The sequence below is a fragment of the Alnus glutinosa genome, chromosome 4 (assembly GCF_958979055.1).
Source record: "Alnus glutinosa chromosome 4, dhAlnGlut1.1, whole genome shotgun sequence".
Classification (NCBI taxonomy): Eukaryota; Viridiplantae; Streptophyta; class Magnoliopsida; order Fagales; family Betulaceae; genus Alnus; species Alnus glutinosa.
In genome coordinates, this window is record NC_084889.1 from 6,944,102 (window position 1) to 6,958,384 (window position 14,283).

At 38.1% G+C, this 14,283-nt stretch overlaps 1 protein-coding gene and 1 long non-coding RNA gene across 4 annotated transcripts; one reads left to right on the forward strand and one right to left on the reverse strand.

Moving 5' to 3' along the window:
- Positions 1-1,105: 1,105 nt before the first annotated feature.
- LOC133865306 (uncharacterized) lies at positions 1,106-4,080 on the forward strand. Of its 3 annotated transcripts, XR_009899690.1 has the most exons (3): positions 1,112-1,686; positions 2,583-2,618; positions 3,905-4,080. It is a non-coding gene; the product is annotated as an uncharacterized LOC133865306 (long non-coding RNA). The 3 variants fall into 3 exon arrangements; XR_009899688.1 differs by lacking the exon at positions 3,905-4,080 and having other exon boundaries at positions 1,106-1,686; positions 2,583-2,742; XR_009899689.1 differs by lacking the exons at positions 2,583-2,618; positions 3,905-4,080 and adding an exon at positions 1,857-2,250 and having other exon boundaries at positions 1,106-1,686.
- Positions 4,081-6,187: 2,107 nt separating this feature from the next.
- Positions 6,188-14,086, reverse strand: LOC133867295 (very-long-chain aldehyde decarbonylase GL1-9-like). The gene is made up of 3 exons (XM_062304017.1): positions 13,880-14,086; positions 13,199-13,548; positions 6,188-7,114 (listed from the first exon to the last, which is right to left on the reverse strand). Exons 2-3 carry the CDS (start codon positions 13,424-13,426, stop codon positions 6,572-6,574), a joined length of 771 nt encoding a protein of 256 aa, XP_062160001.1. The 5' UTR covers positions 13,427-13,548; positions 13,880-14,086; the 3' UTR covers positions 6,188-6,571.
- Between the last annotated feature and the right edge of the window lie 197 nt (positions 14,087-14,283).

Below are 14,283 nucleotides of genomic sequence, written 5' to 3' on the forward strand. Positions count from 1 at the left end.
ATGAGTCAACGGACATGCATAGATCTGCCTTTGAAAATTAGAGAAAAACCAAGGTAGTTCGCCCAGAAACACGCCGTCGACGACACCGAAATCGGCCTCACTCCACCATCGACTTCTTAAGAAAAGTCATCCTGCCAGAAACAGAAAGAAAACAAGAAAAAACAAGAACAAACAAAGCCACCATAGCCAAAAGAGCTAGGGGCAACACAACCACCACCGGTACAACCGGGGGGAACAAAACTCTACAATCCTAAGACTGAGAGGAACAAAAACAGTTGGGAGGAGGGAGGGAGGCCTCCCTCCCCGGCGAAACGGTTCAACAACGGGGAGCTCTCTGTGCAGGAGTTTTTCAGTGAGAGAGAGAGAGAGTAAATAAATTATTACTGTCATTTTCATAGATTCCTGTGGTCCTTCATTTTCTTTTTCTTTCATTTTCATAGATTCCTTTGGTCCTTCATTTTCTTTTTCTTTTTCTTTTTTAAGGGAAAGTTAAAACTTTCATTACTAAAATCACCTTTACAACAGCAAACACCATAAAGGTGAACATAGGCTTGGCAATTCGGGATGGCAGGGTCGGGTTTGTGTCTACCCGGCTGACCCGATTACATAATCGGGTCTAACACGAACCTTGTAATACCCCAGATTTAAAAATTTATTAATTGGCCTAATAATATTTTTATAATAATGTTGCCAATGATATAATATTATTGGGTTAATAATATTAACAATGAAATGAACTAGACTCATTATGGGATTAAATTGATTTTTTTTATTAATTGGATTAAAATAGTAAAAATGTGAGATAAAAATATCAGTAGTAAAAAGTAATTAGTAAGTTTTTGATAAAATCTTACAAAACTTAAATATTAAGTTAACTTAGGATATTTTGTGGATTAAATAATAATAATAAAAAAGTTACTTAAAAAAAAAAAAAAAATTATCTTGCAAGCTAAGCTAACTTGATCAGCAAGTTAAAAAAAAAAAAAAAAAAAAAAAAAAAAAAAAAAAAAAAACACTTTTAGTTAACTTAATAAGGAAGCTATATTATAAAAAATAAATTAAAAAAAAAAAAAAAAAAAACTTGTTTTCTTCTTTTAATATTTTCTTCTCTCTCTCATTTCTTCATCTTCTTCCTTCTTCATTTCTCCTTCTTCGTTCTTCCTTCTTCTTGTCCGGATACAACACAGAGAGAGTGAGAGGGAGAGAACAGGAGAGATTAGGGAGAGCAGAGACGAGATGACACAGAGAGAGAGGAAGAGTCAGAGATCGGGAGAGAGGGAGGTCGCTGAGAGAGAGAGAGAGACCGAACCCGGGAGAAGACCAAGACCGGAAGCCCGAATTCCGATGGGTCGAAGGAGGGCCAACGGCGTCTTCCAGCAGACCAGGACACAATTCCGGCGAGGCAGAGTGATTTTCGGCGGAACCCAGACCCAACTTCCGGCGAACCCGTAAGCCGTGTGACCCGTTGAACCCGAGAGAACCAGTCCTCCGTGGCAATTGTCGGCGACCAGAAACCGAAATCCGGCGATTGAGGAGCTCCGGCGGAACCCAGGAGCTTGGACCAGCGAGCCCAGAAAACCCGAGACCCGTACACGTGAAACCCGACCCTCTAGGAACGGTTTTCCGGTGAATTTTCCGGCGGAATCAGTGGCGAATTCCGGTGGATTTGCTATGAAAATCCTTGGGGTAATTTCTTATGACCTATGATGATTTATTTTGGGGTTTGAGTTGATTATTGATGAATTAGGGTTTGATGATTTTTGGGGGTTTTCTATTGATTGGTTAGGGGAATTTTATTGATTAATGATGGGGTAATTTTGGATGTTTATTTCCTTGTTTTGTGTTCTATGTTCCAGTTGGCAGTGTGTGTGTGTGCACTGATGGCCGAGTAGTGTGTGCGCTGTGATGGAATTTCTGTGATGTTGGTTTAAAGAAATCATTGTAATTTTGGAGTTCCTGTTTGTGGATGGTTGTTCCGGTCGGTGATGTGTGTATTGATTTTTGGGTTACTGTTCCGGCAGTGTATATGAGTGCTGGCTGTTTGGTGTCTCGGCTGGACCGTGTGTGTCTCTGTTGCTAGTGTCGGCAGTGGGTGTATTTTTGGCATATGCGTGTGATGTTGGATGGGTGTATATGGGTTTTGGGGATCGGTTGTGCTATGGAGATTTGATTATGAGTGTTCTGATTTGGTGTTTTGTGGACTGGATTGTGAAATGGCCAAGAGGCTACTGTTTTTGGGTTTTGCTAGCCGGTTAGTTGTTCTCTGTTAATAGTGTTTTGATTAGCTGGTTTGTGATGATTTTGAAAGTTAATTATTGTTGGTGTATGGTTGTGAGGGCGTGATTCTGCTTGGCTAGGATTATTGAGTTATGGTTACTGTTCTGATTGTGAGTGATTTTGGGATGATTTGCCTTGGGTTTGGAATCTAGTTGAATTGGTAGATTTTGTATTCAAAATTGAATCTTATATGTTTTAAATTGGATAGAGATTTTGTATATATATATATATAGGATAATTTAATTTAAGTCTTAAAACTGAAATTTCAGAACGCTTTACTAAATTCATCATTGTGTTTTATTTAGGTAAAAGCTCGACCCTGACGTTAGGGGCAAATCCAAGTAAGGGGATACAATACCGAAAAATCCCAACAAGATTTTATTACAAATCTTTTGAGAAAGTGTTGAGAAATTTTTACGGAACATTTACTTATGTGATTTTTAATGTCAAGCTTTATTACTCGTATGCTATTATTCAAGAATGTTGTGCATAAACTACAGTTATGAATAAGAGCATTTTAAAGTTATGATTTATGCATAATTATAGTTATGATTAAAAGCATTTTAAAGTTATGATTTATGCACAATTCTAGTTATGATTAAGAGCATTCAAAGTCATGGATTATGCATACATACAGTTATGAATAAGAGCATTTCAAGGTTATGATTATAGAGCATTCCAAAGTTTATGATTTATACATTAATACAGTTTTGAAAAGAAAAGATTTAAATTCTGAACATGACTATAGTTTTGAAAGCGGCTTTTACAGTTTTAAAGTAAAGTATACAGTTATAGTAGAACCTATAGTATTACAGAAAACGTTCATGTGCAATAATTGTTTAACCCTAAGGCACTACTACAGTTATGATCGATACCATATAGGGTAGCATGGCAAGCACACCAAAAGATGGTATGTGTTATCGGCCGGGGTTGGCCTTCACCTATGGAAGATCCCCAACCCGGCGACTCTTCTCTGTGACGAAAGGTTGAGTCTATAGGTCCTTTGGACAAAGCCAACGTGCTCCGCTCACGGGAAATAGCGGTGTATAGTCTATAAAGGGATAAACTACAGTTACAGTTTTAAGAGAAAATAAACGAAAAGAATTACTGGATTATTATAAATTTCATATGCCATTATTCATATTCTTCATTCACTTGTTCATAAATTCTGTTTAATTGTTCATATGCTTATGCCTCATGCCTTAAAACAATACATTTTACTTCATGAATCATGCTTTAACACGTGCTTTCTTATAAAACATAAACAATCTAGCATATCACTTCTTAAACAATTTGCATAGCTTTAATCTCCAACTTATACTCACTCTAAAATCACATATCATATTCATATTTCTAAACATCATCATAATTTCAATATACTCAAAAGAATTCAAATCATCCAAAACAGATCATAATCAACATATAATTGGTTCAGGTTTGTAAAACAATATATATTTTGCGATTCATCATATATGGAAATAATACTACTCAGTGAGTAGAATTGAACTGTCATTATGCATGACTAAAGACTATGACATGAAGGTTTTATAGCATGTTTTATTTTCCTGGTGTTGTAATTTTCTTACTAAGTTGTTGAACTCACCATTTTTTCCCCAACCCTTTTCAGATAATTCAGTAAGACGATGTCATTTCCTTGTAAGGGCGTAGACCTCGCTAAGAGCAAAATATCGTTGTGGACCGGCCAAACCTTTATATTGTATAATCTGTCCCTTTTTGGAGTTCATGGCATTGTAAAAAGAATTATTAATAGACAGGAATAATAAAATATGAAGTTAAATCTAATGTTGTAAATGTATGCTTCCATTTAAATGTTTTTAGTACTCAAGTTCGCGTTTCCTCTTATATCCCAAAACGGGGGCGTGACAAACCCGACTCGATTATTAATCAGGTTGAAATTCTGAACTTGAACACGACCCGCCTACCAGCCGTGTTACCCGAACACGACCTGAGTAACACGTTTACTTTCAACCAAACCCTGAATCCCTGATTGATCAGAGAAGTAGAGAACCCAATGTTTTATCAAAACAAAATCAATACAAGTGCTAACAAATCTAATGAAAAATTCACTTAAATCGGCACGGGACCGAACTACCGAAGGGTGAAGCTGAAACACTGAAAATCTGGAAGAGATTCAAGAGAAGATGAGAACTCGAGAAGTGCGGCCGTGCGGACTGCGGAGTGCAGGCGATGGGCGTGCGCCGTGCGGGCCGGTGCGGCTACGCCGACTAGCGGGCTTGGGTTTCGACTACGGAGTGTGGGCGACGGGCGTGCGCCATGCGAGCCAGTGCGGCTACGCCTACTAGCGGGCTAGGGTTCCAATTCGTTTCTTACTTTCTTAGTTTCTCAACTTTCTCCGTTTCTAACTTTCTCGATTCTTCATTGTTCTTCTACTTTTGTCTTTCTTCCTCTTTTCTTTTTCTTTTCTTTTTGTTTTTGTTTTTTTTTTTAAAAAAAACGAGTCTAATCGTGTCATAATCGGGTTCACCCGATTACGACCCGAACCCGATTACAATAAACTCAAATCCTATTTTCTCGTGTCAAGTTCGCAGGTCGTATAAAAAATTGTTAACCCTAGGTGAACATAAGCAACCACCCCAAGGATGTACATCCAGCATGAGTCTAAAAGACTCACATAAATATATATTGTTGCTATCAAAAAAATCCAACTAACAGAATAGTGCATATGCGTTAACGTAAACATTTACTTGAATAAGGAATCGATCACACATTTTGGGTGAAAACCAATGACTAGATTAATACAAGCACAGATCAAACTATCAAAAGAGACACAAAACAACCCAACAACAAAAAACCAACACGGAAAACCGGCTTCGGGAAACGCTGTCACCAGCGGCGGCGCGTGGACCATACACACTACCAATGGGGACCTCCCTCTTCAGCAGACGACCGCCGGAGATACTCGAACCACCAAATACAACCAGCCGCACCCTAGAAGTCATGACGTGGCCCTCACGCACCGGTCTAGGGAGTGACTTCCCTAGCACGTGCTGGCCACGGGCTGAGTAGGAATGCCCGACACGGCCGAGGCTAGGGGCTGTTGAACCGGAAGAGGTTGGCGACCACCGTGGAGAGGTGCATGTCTTGAGAAACCTAGCCAAAGTGAGTAGATCTGACTCCAAAGAAAACACTAATGAAGCACGGTTAGACACTTCGCCGGAGACACACCAAGAAGCCACTCCCTAACACCAAAACTCCTGTGAAGTCTTCTGTCAAGGGACAACAACCACCACCGAAAAACTAGTGTGACAAAAATTCTGCAGCCCTAATGGCTAGGAGACACTTAACCTCCACAAGAACAAAACATAGAGGAAACAAAAGACCCCCTAACCCAAGAACCACCACCAAGAGGAAGAAGGCGTGGACGACCCCCCCCCCCCCCCCCCCCCCCCCCCCCCCCCCCGGCCGGGGGCAGCCGTGGGGCGAACAAAACTCCTTAAGAACGCTCTCTCATTTCCTTATAAATGCACACAAATGGATTGGATTGAAAAAAAGGCTTTGTTATTCCTCCTTTGAAAATTATTATTATTGTTAGTCTATTAGAAAATCATTAAATTAAAGGAGAGGTGAAACTTGTTACTAGAGTAATTTTTTTTTTACACAAATTTCCTAAGAACCGGCCTCTAAAAGTGACTTGTATTTTTTAGAATGTGAAAAACACGTTTTTTTTTTTTAATAACATATGCTTCTTACATGCTTTTTTAATAGCCATCGCTTTTATAGGCTGATTTGTAAGAAACTCCCACAAATTAGTTTGTAGGAAATTTCTGCCCATTTTTTTTTAAGCCATGCTAATAAACTCTTTTCCACATGGTGCAGAGAGAAGACAAAGACATTAGTGCAACTGGGAATTATTGCCAGAATTAGGCTGTTAAGCATTTCAAATAACAAATTACTTATTTGCAAACAAATTATAGCCTCCAAAGCAACATACAAGCCCAAGTACACCAATCTCAAGAGTCCTGAAGATCCTAATGTTGCATAAACAAGGAAAAAAGTATGCTACAGAATAGACAACTCGGAATGCCACAATTACAATTCATATGAGAGGTGGTTCAGGTCACAATTAACGAGCGAACACACTGTCAATCAATCAAAAAAGGAATGAACTCAAATCAACAGCTACTAGATGCCTACAATATAGCCTCAAATAAATAATTCTCCCAGCTTCTCCTCAGATGGTGCAACCTTAACAAAAAATGTTCCCGACTGAGTGAGAGCTTAGAGTAATGCACAGAAATTGTTAGTGAACATTCTAGTCTTTCATTGCCCTTGCCTCAAAACCCCCTTCAGGTCGCTTTACTAGATTGTATGGCATGTAGGTTCCAAGAAGTTTATCCCATAAGGGAAAGAAGGGCTGAGAATAGTTGTACTTCAAGCCTTGAAGTTGATGATGGATGTCATGATAAGCAGTGTTGTTCTGGAAGATGATATGGAAGATGTTGCCAGGCAACCAAAGACCACAGTGATCATCAACAGTTTTAATCACAGCAAAGCAGAAGAAAATAACAGCAGTTCGTGCAGTCATCCCTGAGATCAGAAAAGAGATGGCTCCACCAAAAGTGTCAAGCAAGAGACCCTCTAGGGGGTGATTGTAAAGGGCCCCAATTGCATAGGGAACAACCAGCCTGTGATGCTGGGAGTGGACATGGCGGTACAGAAACTTGTTATGATGCATGTAGCGATGCACAAAGTACTGCCATGTGTCCATGACAAGCATTGCAACAACAATCTGCCCAATTTGGACAGGAATGGAGGGCTGAAGCATGATCCCTGATGCATTAGCCTTTGAGGTCAACTGTAGCAACAATACAAGAGCATTAGTTGAATTTAAAGCTACTCAATCCACCCAAAATCATCCAACAAGCAATAAAGGGTTGCAATTCTTAGGTTCTTAAAGTGATAAGGTTTCTATATGCACACAATTTGGAATTAGAAAATTTTCAAGAGAAAAAGAAAAAAGAAAGAACCATCTAAAATCACTTTAAAATCAAGCAATCAAGTGATCTCCACAATACCCGTATCAACCATAAAAGAATATCAGACATTCAGACGTTTCCACCCATGGCACTAGAATAGCAAGATATATTTTGTCCCAAGTGGGTAAAGAAGTTTTAAATTATTGCAATAATCCGCAAAAAGATGATATTCATTGGTGTATATATGTTACATACGTAAGAGGAAAAGGAATTCACATGTGTAGTTTTCATCTTTACTAAGAGTACTAGTAGTAGTTACTCTATAATGGTTTCCTTCCCTATATTTAGCGAAAATTTCAGAAAAAAAAATCAAAAAACAACCCACATCAGACACCCTATATATACATATCTTGGTTAGGAATCTACAGTAACCATGTAAATATACATGGTTACATTTGATTCCCAACCTATTATTTTAATAAAAAAATAAAAAAACCATCTCGCTCTCCTCTCTCCTTCCCCCGCCCTCCATCGTCTCAATCAGCGGAATGGAAGTTGTGCCATTCTCTCGCACATGCTCTCTCCAAGTTTCAAACCTCTCTCCATATTCCGCAGCAAAACAACGCCCAGTTCGACCCATCTCCGCCGGTGTCGTCTCCTCGGCCTCCAGCATCAAACAACGTGTTCTTCAGCAGCAAATTCCACCTATCTGTGCCCAGAGGCTCTGCACCGCATTGTCTATCTCAGCCTCGCAATAACCCACCGCTCTATCAACCTGGATTCACACCCGCAACTTCAAATACAGGTATTGTTTTATTTGTTCAAGTCTTGCAGATTGTGATGGAATACCATAATTTTGTTCCAAAAAAAAAAAATAGTTGGTTCACAAACTGTCAGACCTTCGTGCTTGGTCAAAATCCTCTATTTTCCAACCATTGTCTCCACGAGAAGAGCATGCAGTAGAACTTGGCTTCTGGGAACCCAATCAAATCGAAGACATGGGTATAGACACAGAAAAAACTGGGTGGGTTTTGAGAGAGAGAGGACGGAGAAGATAAGAGAGGAAAGAATAAAAAAATGAATAAAAATTTAAAGTAGGAAAGAGAAAAAATAATAAAATAAGAGTAAAAAAGAGTATTTAATTGATATAGGAAAAATTAAGGGAATCTTTTGTGAGGTAATTTTTTTATAGGGAAGCAAAAAGTAGTTTTGTTCCCTAAAAATAGGGAAAATGGTTGGGAGACTGATGCTAGTGCTCTAAAAGAGATGTCACAATATCTTTAAGCTAGGTTGAGGGGAATACATGAGTCAGTCGAAGTAACGCTTATATCAGAAGATATTATTTGAACCTTTTAGTTCTTAATAAATCTTGTAAAATAGATCACTTGAAAAAACTTGTCGTCCATACATATGGCTGACGCATGCACTATGCACGTTCACCATCAATTATTTTGAACAATTTTATGGTACTTATGAGAGACTTAACCTAGGTTGGGGTACAAGTATAAACCGATCCTAGAAAGACTAAACAGTATAAACCGATCCTAGAAAGACTTAACCTAGGTTGGGGTACAAATACCGCCATGCTATAACACCGAACACAATGAATTGTAAGTCAAGAATTCACACATTTTTTGGCCAAGTACAATTCTTGGAAATCACCTTTTAAATCTAGCCAAATTAGATAAATTACTGACAAATTTTCTATACATAATGGAATAACCCACCTGAATTTGATCTACAATGGAACCAACTATACAGGACCACCAAACATATTAGTTTTGAATTAAATATTTTTGCTTAATAAGCTACTATACCTATTGCAGAAGCAATCCTTCGTCCAAACCAAGCAAAACAGCAAATGGCCATGCTTCCTTCAAAAGATAGCAAAAACTGAAAAAAAATATACAATTTACTTCACAAGAACTAACTATATGAGATTAAGATATCTTAGCATAAGATAATTATTCTCACATTTGTAGGCACTACAAATGGCACTATTCACAATGCAAAACAAACCAGTACTTTAAATGTTGGGAGGCCATCAGGCAGTTCTAAGTTCAAACTCACCTCAAGCCCCCTCCTTTTAGGCCTTCCTGATGTTTTAGTGTTTTATATTGTGAGTGCTCTTTCTCTTCTTCTACCTCCACTTGTTCTTTTCTCCTTTTCTTCTTCACTTAAAATTACAAGGAGTCAAGGATCATAATTGCCAACCCAACCTTTTCCTCCATCAAACAATCAAACCTAGAATTCCAAAAGCTCTACATATTAACTTTTATCGTTTTACACGTCATTCGTCATAGCATAGTTACTTAAAAGCTTACAAACTTGGTATATTCTACACATATTTCACCCCACAGCCGTATTCCTTTACTTATACATTTTCAAGGCATTATCCAGCACTGTCCAACATCAGTTGGTATGAGAATGAGAGATCGTACTACAATTTCCTTGCTAAAATTTCATTTCCTGGCAACCAATCAATAGTATGCTCATCCCAGTCAACTGTGCCAGACATTGGAATAAATTCCAAATTTAAAGGTTCCTTCAAGATTTTGAGACCAGCATAATGATGTTGACTGGTTGGAATATGTACCAACTATTAAGATCATTGCCCAAATTTAAGTTCTACTTTAGTGAAGCAACTCCAGATAAACATGTTGCCCGCTGTTCTAGACATGAAAAAACTATTTGAATTGCTATTAGTGAAAAGATTCCCCTCACATCGGTCCAAGATTAGCTCTGACATCTCCAACACTGCTAGTGTCCATACTTTATTCAATTTCCATGGAAGATGGAACAACCCTACTTGTTCACTTTCTATGATACTGGTGGTTCATTGCATCAATATACTATCATAAAAGGGAATGTCAGCCTTGTGCCAATTCCAAGAAAAGCCAAGATGATCAATGCAAGAGAAGGGAATAGTAGACATCAACAAGCAGATTTTTATGCTCATATCCTATCATTAGTAAATTTTCATATAAAGGTTATATGCGGACAGCATACATTTTCTTTGGTGATAGAAACTGAGAGTTGTATTAATGCTGTGTCAGGAAAAGAATTAAATAAATTGGGTTTTAAGTTTGAGCCACACCACCCAAACGTAGATTATGTGTCATGGATCACAAACAAAAAATTGAAGATTCATGGCATCCACCATTGGCATGATGTGTGGTATGGGGAACAACCATTGAAGATATCTATCCAGACTTGTTTATTATCACATGTTGTAAGGACGTGTGGATCATTTGCAATTCCGAAATGGAAGCATTCAGTGGAATATAATTTTTACTAGACCAGTACATGATTGGGAGGTGGATTTGGTCTCCTCTTTCTTTGAGGTGTTGTATTCTCTCTAAGTAAAGCAATGAGATGTGGATAGTATATGCTAAATCCCTTCCAAAAGGCACAAGTTTGAAGTGAAGTTATAGTATCAAGTGTTATCCATACCTACGATTTCCCCGTTTCCCAGGAAGGGTATTTGAAGAGTAAAAGCTCCTTCGAGAGAAGCATTCTTTGTGTAAATAGCGGCATTAGAGAAGATATTGGCGTTGGATAACCTAAGGAAGCAGAACGTCATTGTGGTGGATAGGTATTGTATGTGCAAGTAGAGTGGGGAGTTCATTGATCGTCTTCTTCTTCATTATAAAGTAGCAAGAGATATATGGAGCTTGCTTTTTATTTTGTTTGGTGTCGATTGGCTTGCCTAGAAGGGTGAGAAAGTTGTTGGTGAGTTAGGGAGGCTAGGAGGGGCTTCGTAACATTTTGAAAGTTTGGAGATTATGTTTAATGGGGTGTATTTGGAGAGAGCAGAATGCACAGATCTTTGGAGATAGAGAGACTTTGGTGGTAGAGCTGAAAAAGAATATATTCAACTCCTTTTTCACTTGGATAGTAGCACATAATAGTTTGTTTTTCTCTAGTTTTTCTGATTTTTTTGAATTGTTCTTCTTCTTTTTCTCCTAAATAGGAGGTTCTCTTGTATACTTCTTGTGTCTAGGATTACGATCATCTGTGCTTGTCTAATGAAATTAAATTACTTTAAAAAAAACTGAAGGAGACTATAAAGTTTAATTTGACACCATTTAAGTGTTTCCATATACTCTAAGGTTGCACATTCACGTGGGATTGTGATGCCCATCCCGCAAAATGGACATTATATAATAGGCTGCAAATGTCATGGACATGAAATTTTTTAGCACGCCCAACTCTATACAGAGAAACATATGCATATTCTCACATTATGTCTGTGTGTGGGTGTATTTTCACACAATGCCAAGAAAAAATTCATAGTTGTGACAACCTCTCCAGACTGTAACATCGATCCAATACACCAGCCTCCGGAATGCTACAAGTCATCTGCATCAGGGCCCACTATCTCAATATAGACTGTACACAGCATGCAAGGAAGTCGAATCTAATCCAACAATTAATTTGGCAAAAAAGAGGTCCCATATATATTCATAAGTGGTGGAAAAATTGCAAAGCTACACTGTTTCTAATCTCTTTGAAGATCTATTTTAAACACTATCAAAATCTAAACTTGGAGTTAAGAGATAAGGAAAATCACAGGCTCGCCATATGTTAAATGTTTAATATGCTGATAATTTATGGTAAACAACTTTTTATTTTTTGGGTGTTATCAAACCATAGCATATATCGTTTCGTTATCTTTATCTCTTTTTTTTATATATAAATAATTTAATCTTATTAGAAAGCACAGAGAGGCGCAATCCAAATACACAGGAAATATACATGAAACACCAAACTAGGGAGAAAAAGAAGAGCACAAATCCAAAAGCTTTGGGAAATTAGAAAATAGAAGACCTTTGTGAGCCGTTGTCCAAACATAGAGGGATTTGAACATGAAAGATTTTAGCTCTACCGCCGAGCTCTCATAATCTTCAAAATTTTGCGTATCGTGTTCCCGCCAAATACATCACATTAAGCGCAAAAGAACAATCCTCCAAGCTTCTATATTACAGTGGCTTCCCAACTGGCCCCTCCAACTAGCTAACAACTCTACTCCCTCGATGGGGCATATATCTTTATCTCTAAAGAAGATGGTGCTTTTTTTTTCTTGTTAGAAAATAGCCGATGATGACAATGAAGGAATCGAGAACAATAATGTGGATGATAAAATGATCGGTAAGATTTTCTTTTCACTTTATTCCACCACCTTACATATGTTATCCCCCCCCCCCAACAACCCTTTTTTTCTTTGTAGTTGTTTCACAAAAGAGTCTGATTGCCAAACAAGGCAAAGGAATTAGCAGTACATGTGATGCCAAAGTAGGTGTGATGATCATCTCTAGCACTCAAAAGCTCGGTATACTAATCCCAAAAACACTCAAAAGGTTTACAATTTAGCAATCCCAAGGGCCTATAAGATCTCAATAAAATTTCTTCTTAATATGTCATATGTAGTCTATTACTTTGGAACTCACTTCATTTTCCTCCTATTCCAAATCCTATGCTGTCTAAAAAATTCTTAAGTTTTAAACTCAAGATCATACCTCTACTATTGTTGCATTGACTTTGCTCTTTTTATAGAACACTTTACCTTAGCATCCCAAGACAACTCATTAGTTGCCTCTTCTCTCTACAATTTAAGCAGTTGATGTGCTAAAATATTCTACTAGCTCATAATGCAGTATTTTAAAAAGCTATTTCTTCAAAGTTAAGCATAAGTAGAGATTTCAACAGATGAAGTCATATTATTCCACAACTCAACAACAGAAAAACTCCTAGGAAAATGCGACCTAGGCACATAACGCATATATTCAGAATGGAAACAAAGGTACATTTTAGTGGCATGATTCAATTGAAAATGGAGTTCTAAAATGCCACAACACTAAGCAATCGTGCATGTTCAATGCTGTTAAACGGAAAAGGAACCACATTTTCAAAGAAACTGCCACAAATTACACAAAATCAACAGAGTGAATTCAACAACTAACCCAGAAGAGCGCCTGAGCCACGGTGGCCTGGACGAGCTGTTGAAGCAGAACACCCTTAACCACAGATGCGAGCGGCACCGAATTCTTCACCTCCTCTTTCTTAGTGTGCAACCGGTAATTGTCCAAAGGCGGAAGCAGCTGATAAAACCCCGCGTACAACCAGTACACCACAATTGGGGCAAACGTGCCCATCGCTTCGTCGCTCACATAACCTTCCCAGAAAACCATGGCGGACTCTCGAATTTTCGAGTCGAAAGAGATCAAAATTTAAGCTAGAATTTTCTCAAGGAATCGGAATTCGAAGCCACATTACAGCTCAAGATCTCGCATTCTATCTGCTTCTCTATACCCTGTAACAGTATAGGGGAGGAAAAAGTTATTAAAGTTGCAATTAAAATATCTAAAAAAAAAAAAAAAACTGACTGGCTCTGGAGAATCTTATGCTGTATTATTTTCCAAAACGAGAATAAGAAATGCAATGCTACTTAAGTTCAATCAAGCCTAAAGAACAGCCTCAGACCTAGTTGACAATGTAGAACTCTGAATTCAAATTTTGATTTTTCCTTCCCTCTCTTCTCCTACATTCTCTCGGCAACCAAACAAAAAGACTAGTGCAATTTTTATGGGAGAAACTTGAAAACATAGAAAACATTCAAACGCAGAAACCACGCAGTGACTCACCGAGATCCGGGTCGATCAAAACGCTGTATTCTCTGAAATTCGAAAGAGAAAAATGGGACTGTCTCGGATTCAGATCTAGGACATAATTGGATCAACGATTAGAAATGCTTTACGAAGACTACGAATATAAAAACTGATTTGTTTTTTCAGGAGATTCGTATAATGTCATGTTTGCGAGGCCAAAAAAATTTCTCTTTTTTTCTTTTTTTTCTTTTTTTGGGAATGGAGAGATATTTACAGCTCACGAGCGTTTAAAGTTTTTGTTGATTCGGGGCTACAGATACCCACAGGGTAACAAAAAAAAAAAAAAAGATTCTTGGCTACAGACACGTGTGGGCGTGCGATGGGCTCCTAAGGAACCTGATGATGTCAGGATAATTGAAGTTGGATCTTTTGACGAAGAG

What these genes read in the sequence shown, in the direction of transcription:
- LOC133867295 (XM_062304017.1), bottom strand. Translation starts at nt 13,426, where the DNA reads ATGGTTTTCTGGGAAGGTTATGTGAGCGACGAAGCGATGGGCACGTTT. An exon ending in TGGCTCAGGCGCTCTTCTGG is followed by an intron (nt 7,115 to 13,198) that starts GTTAGTTGTTGA and finishes TTGTTGCTACAG; the next exon opens with TTGACCTCAAAGGCTAATGC.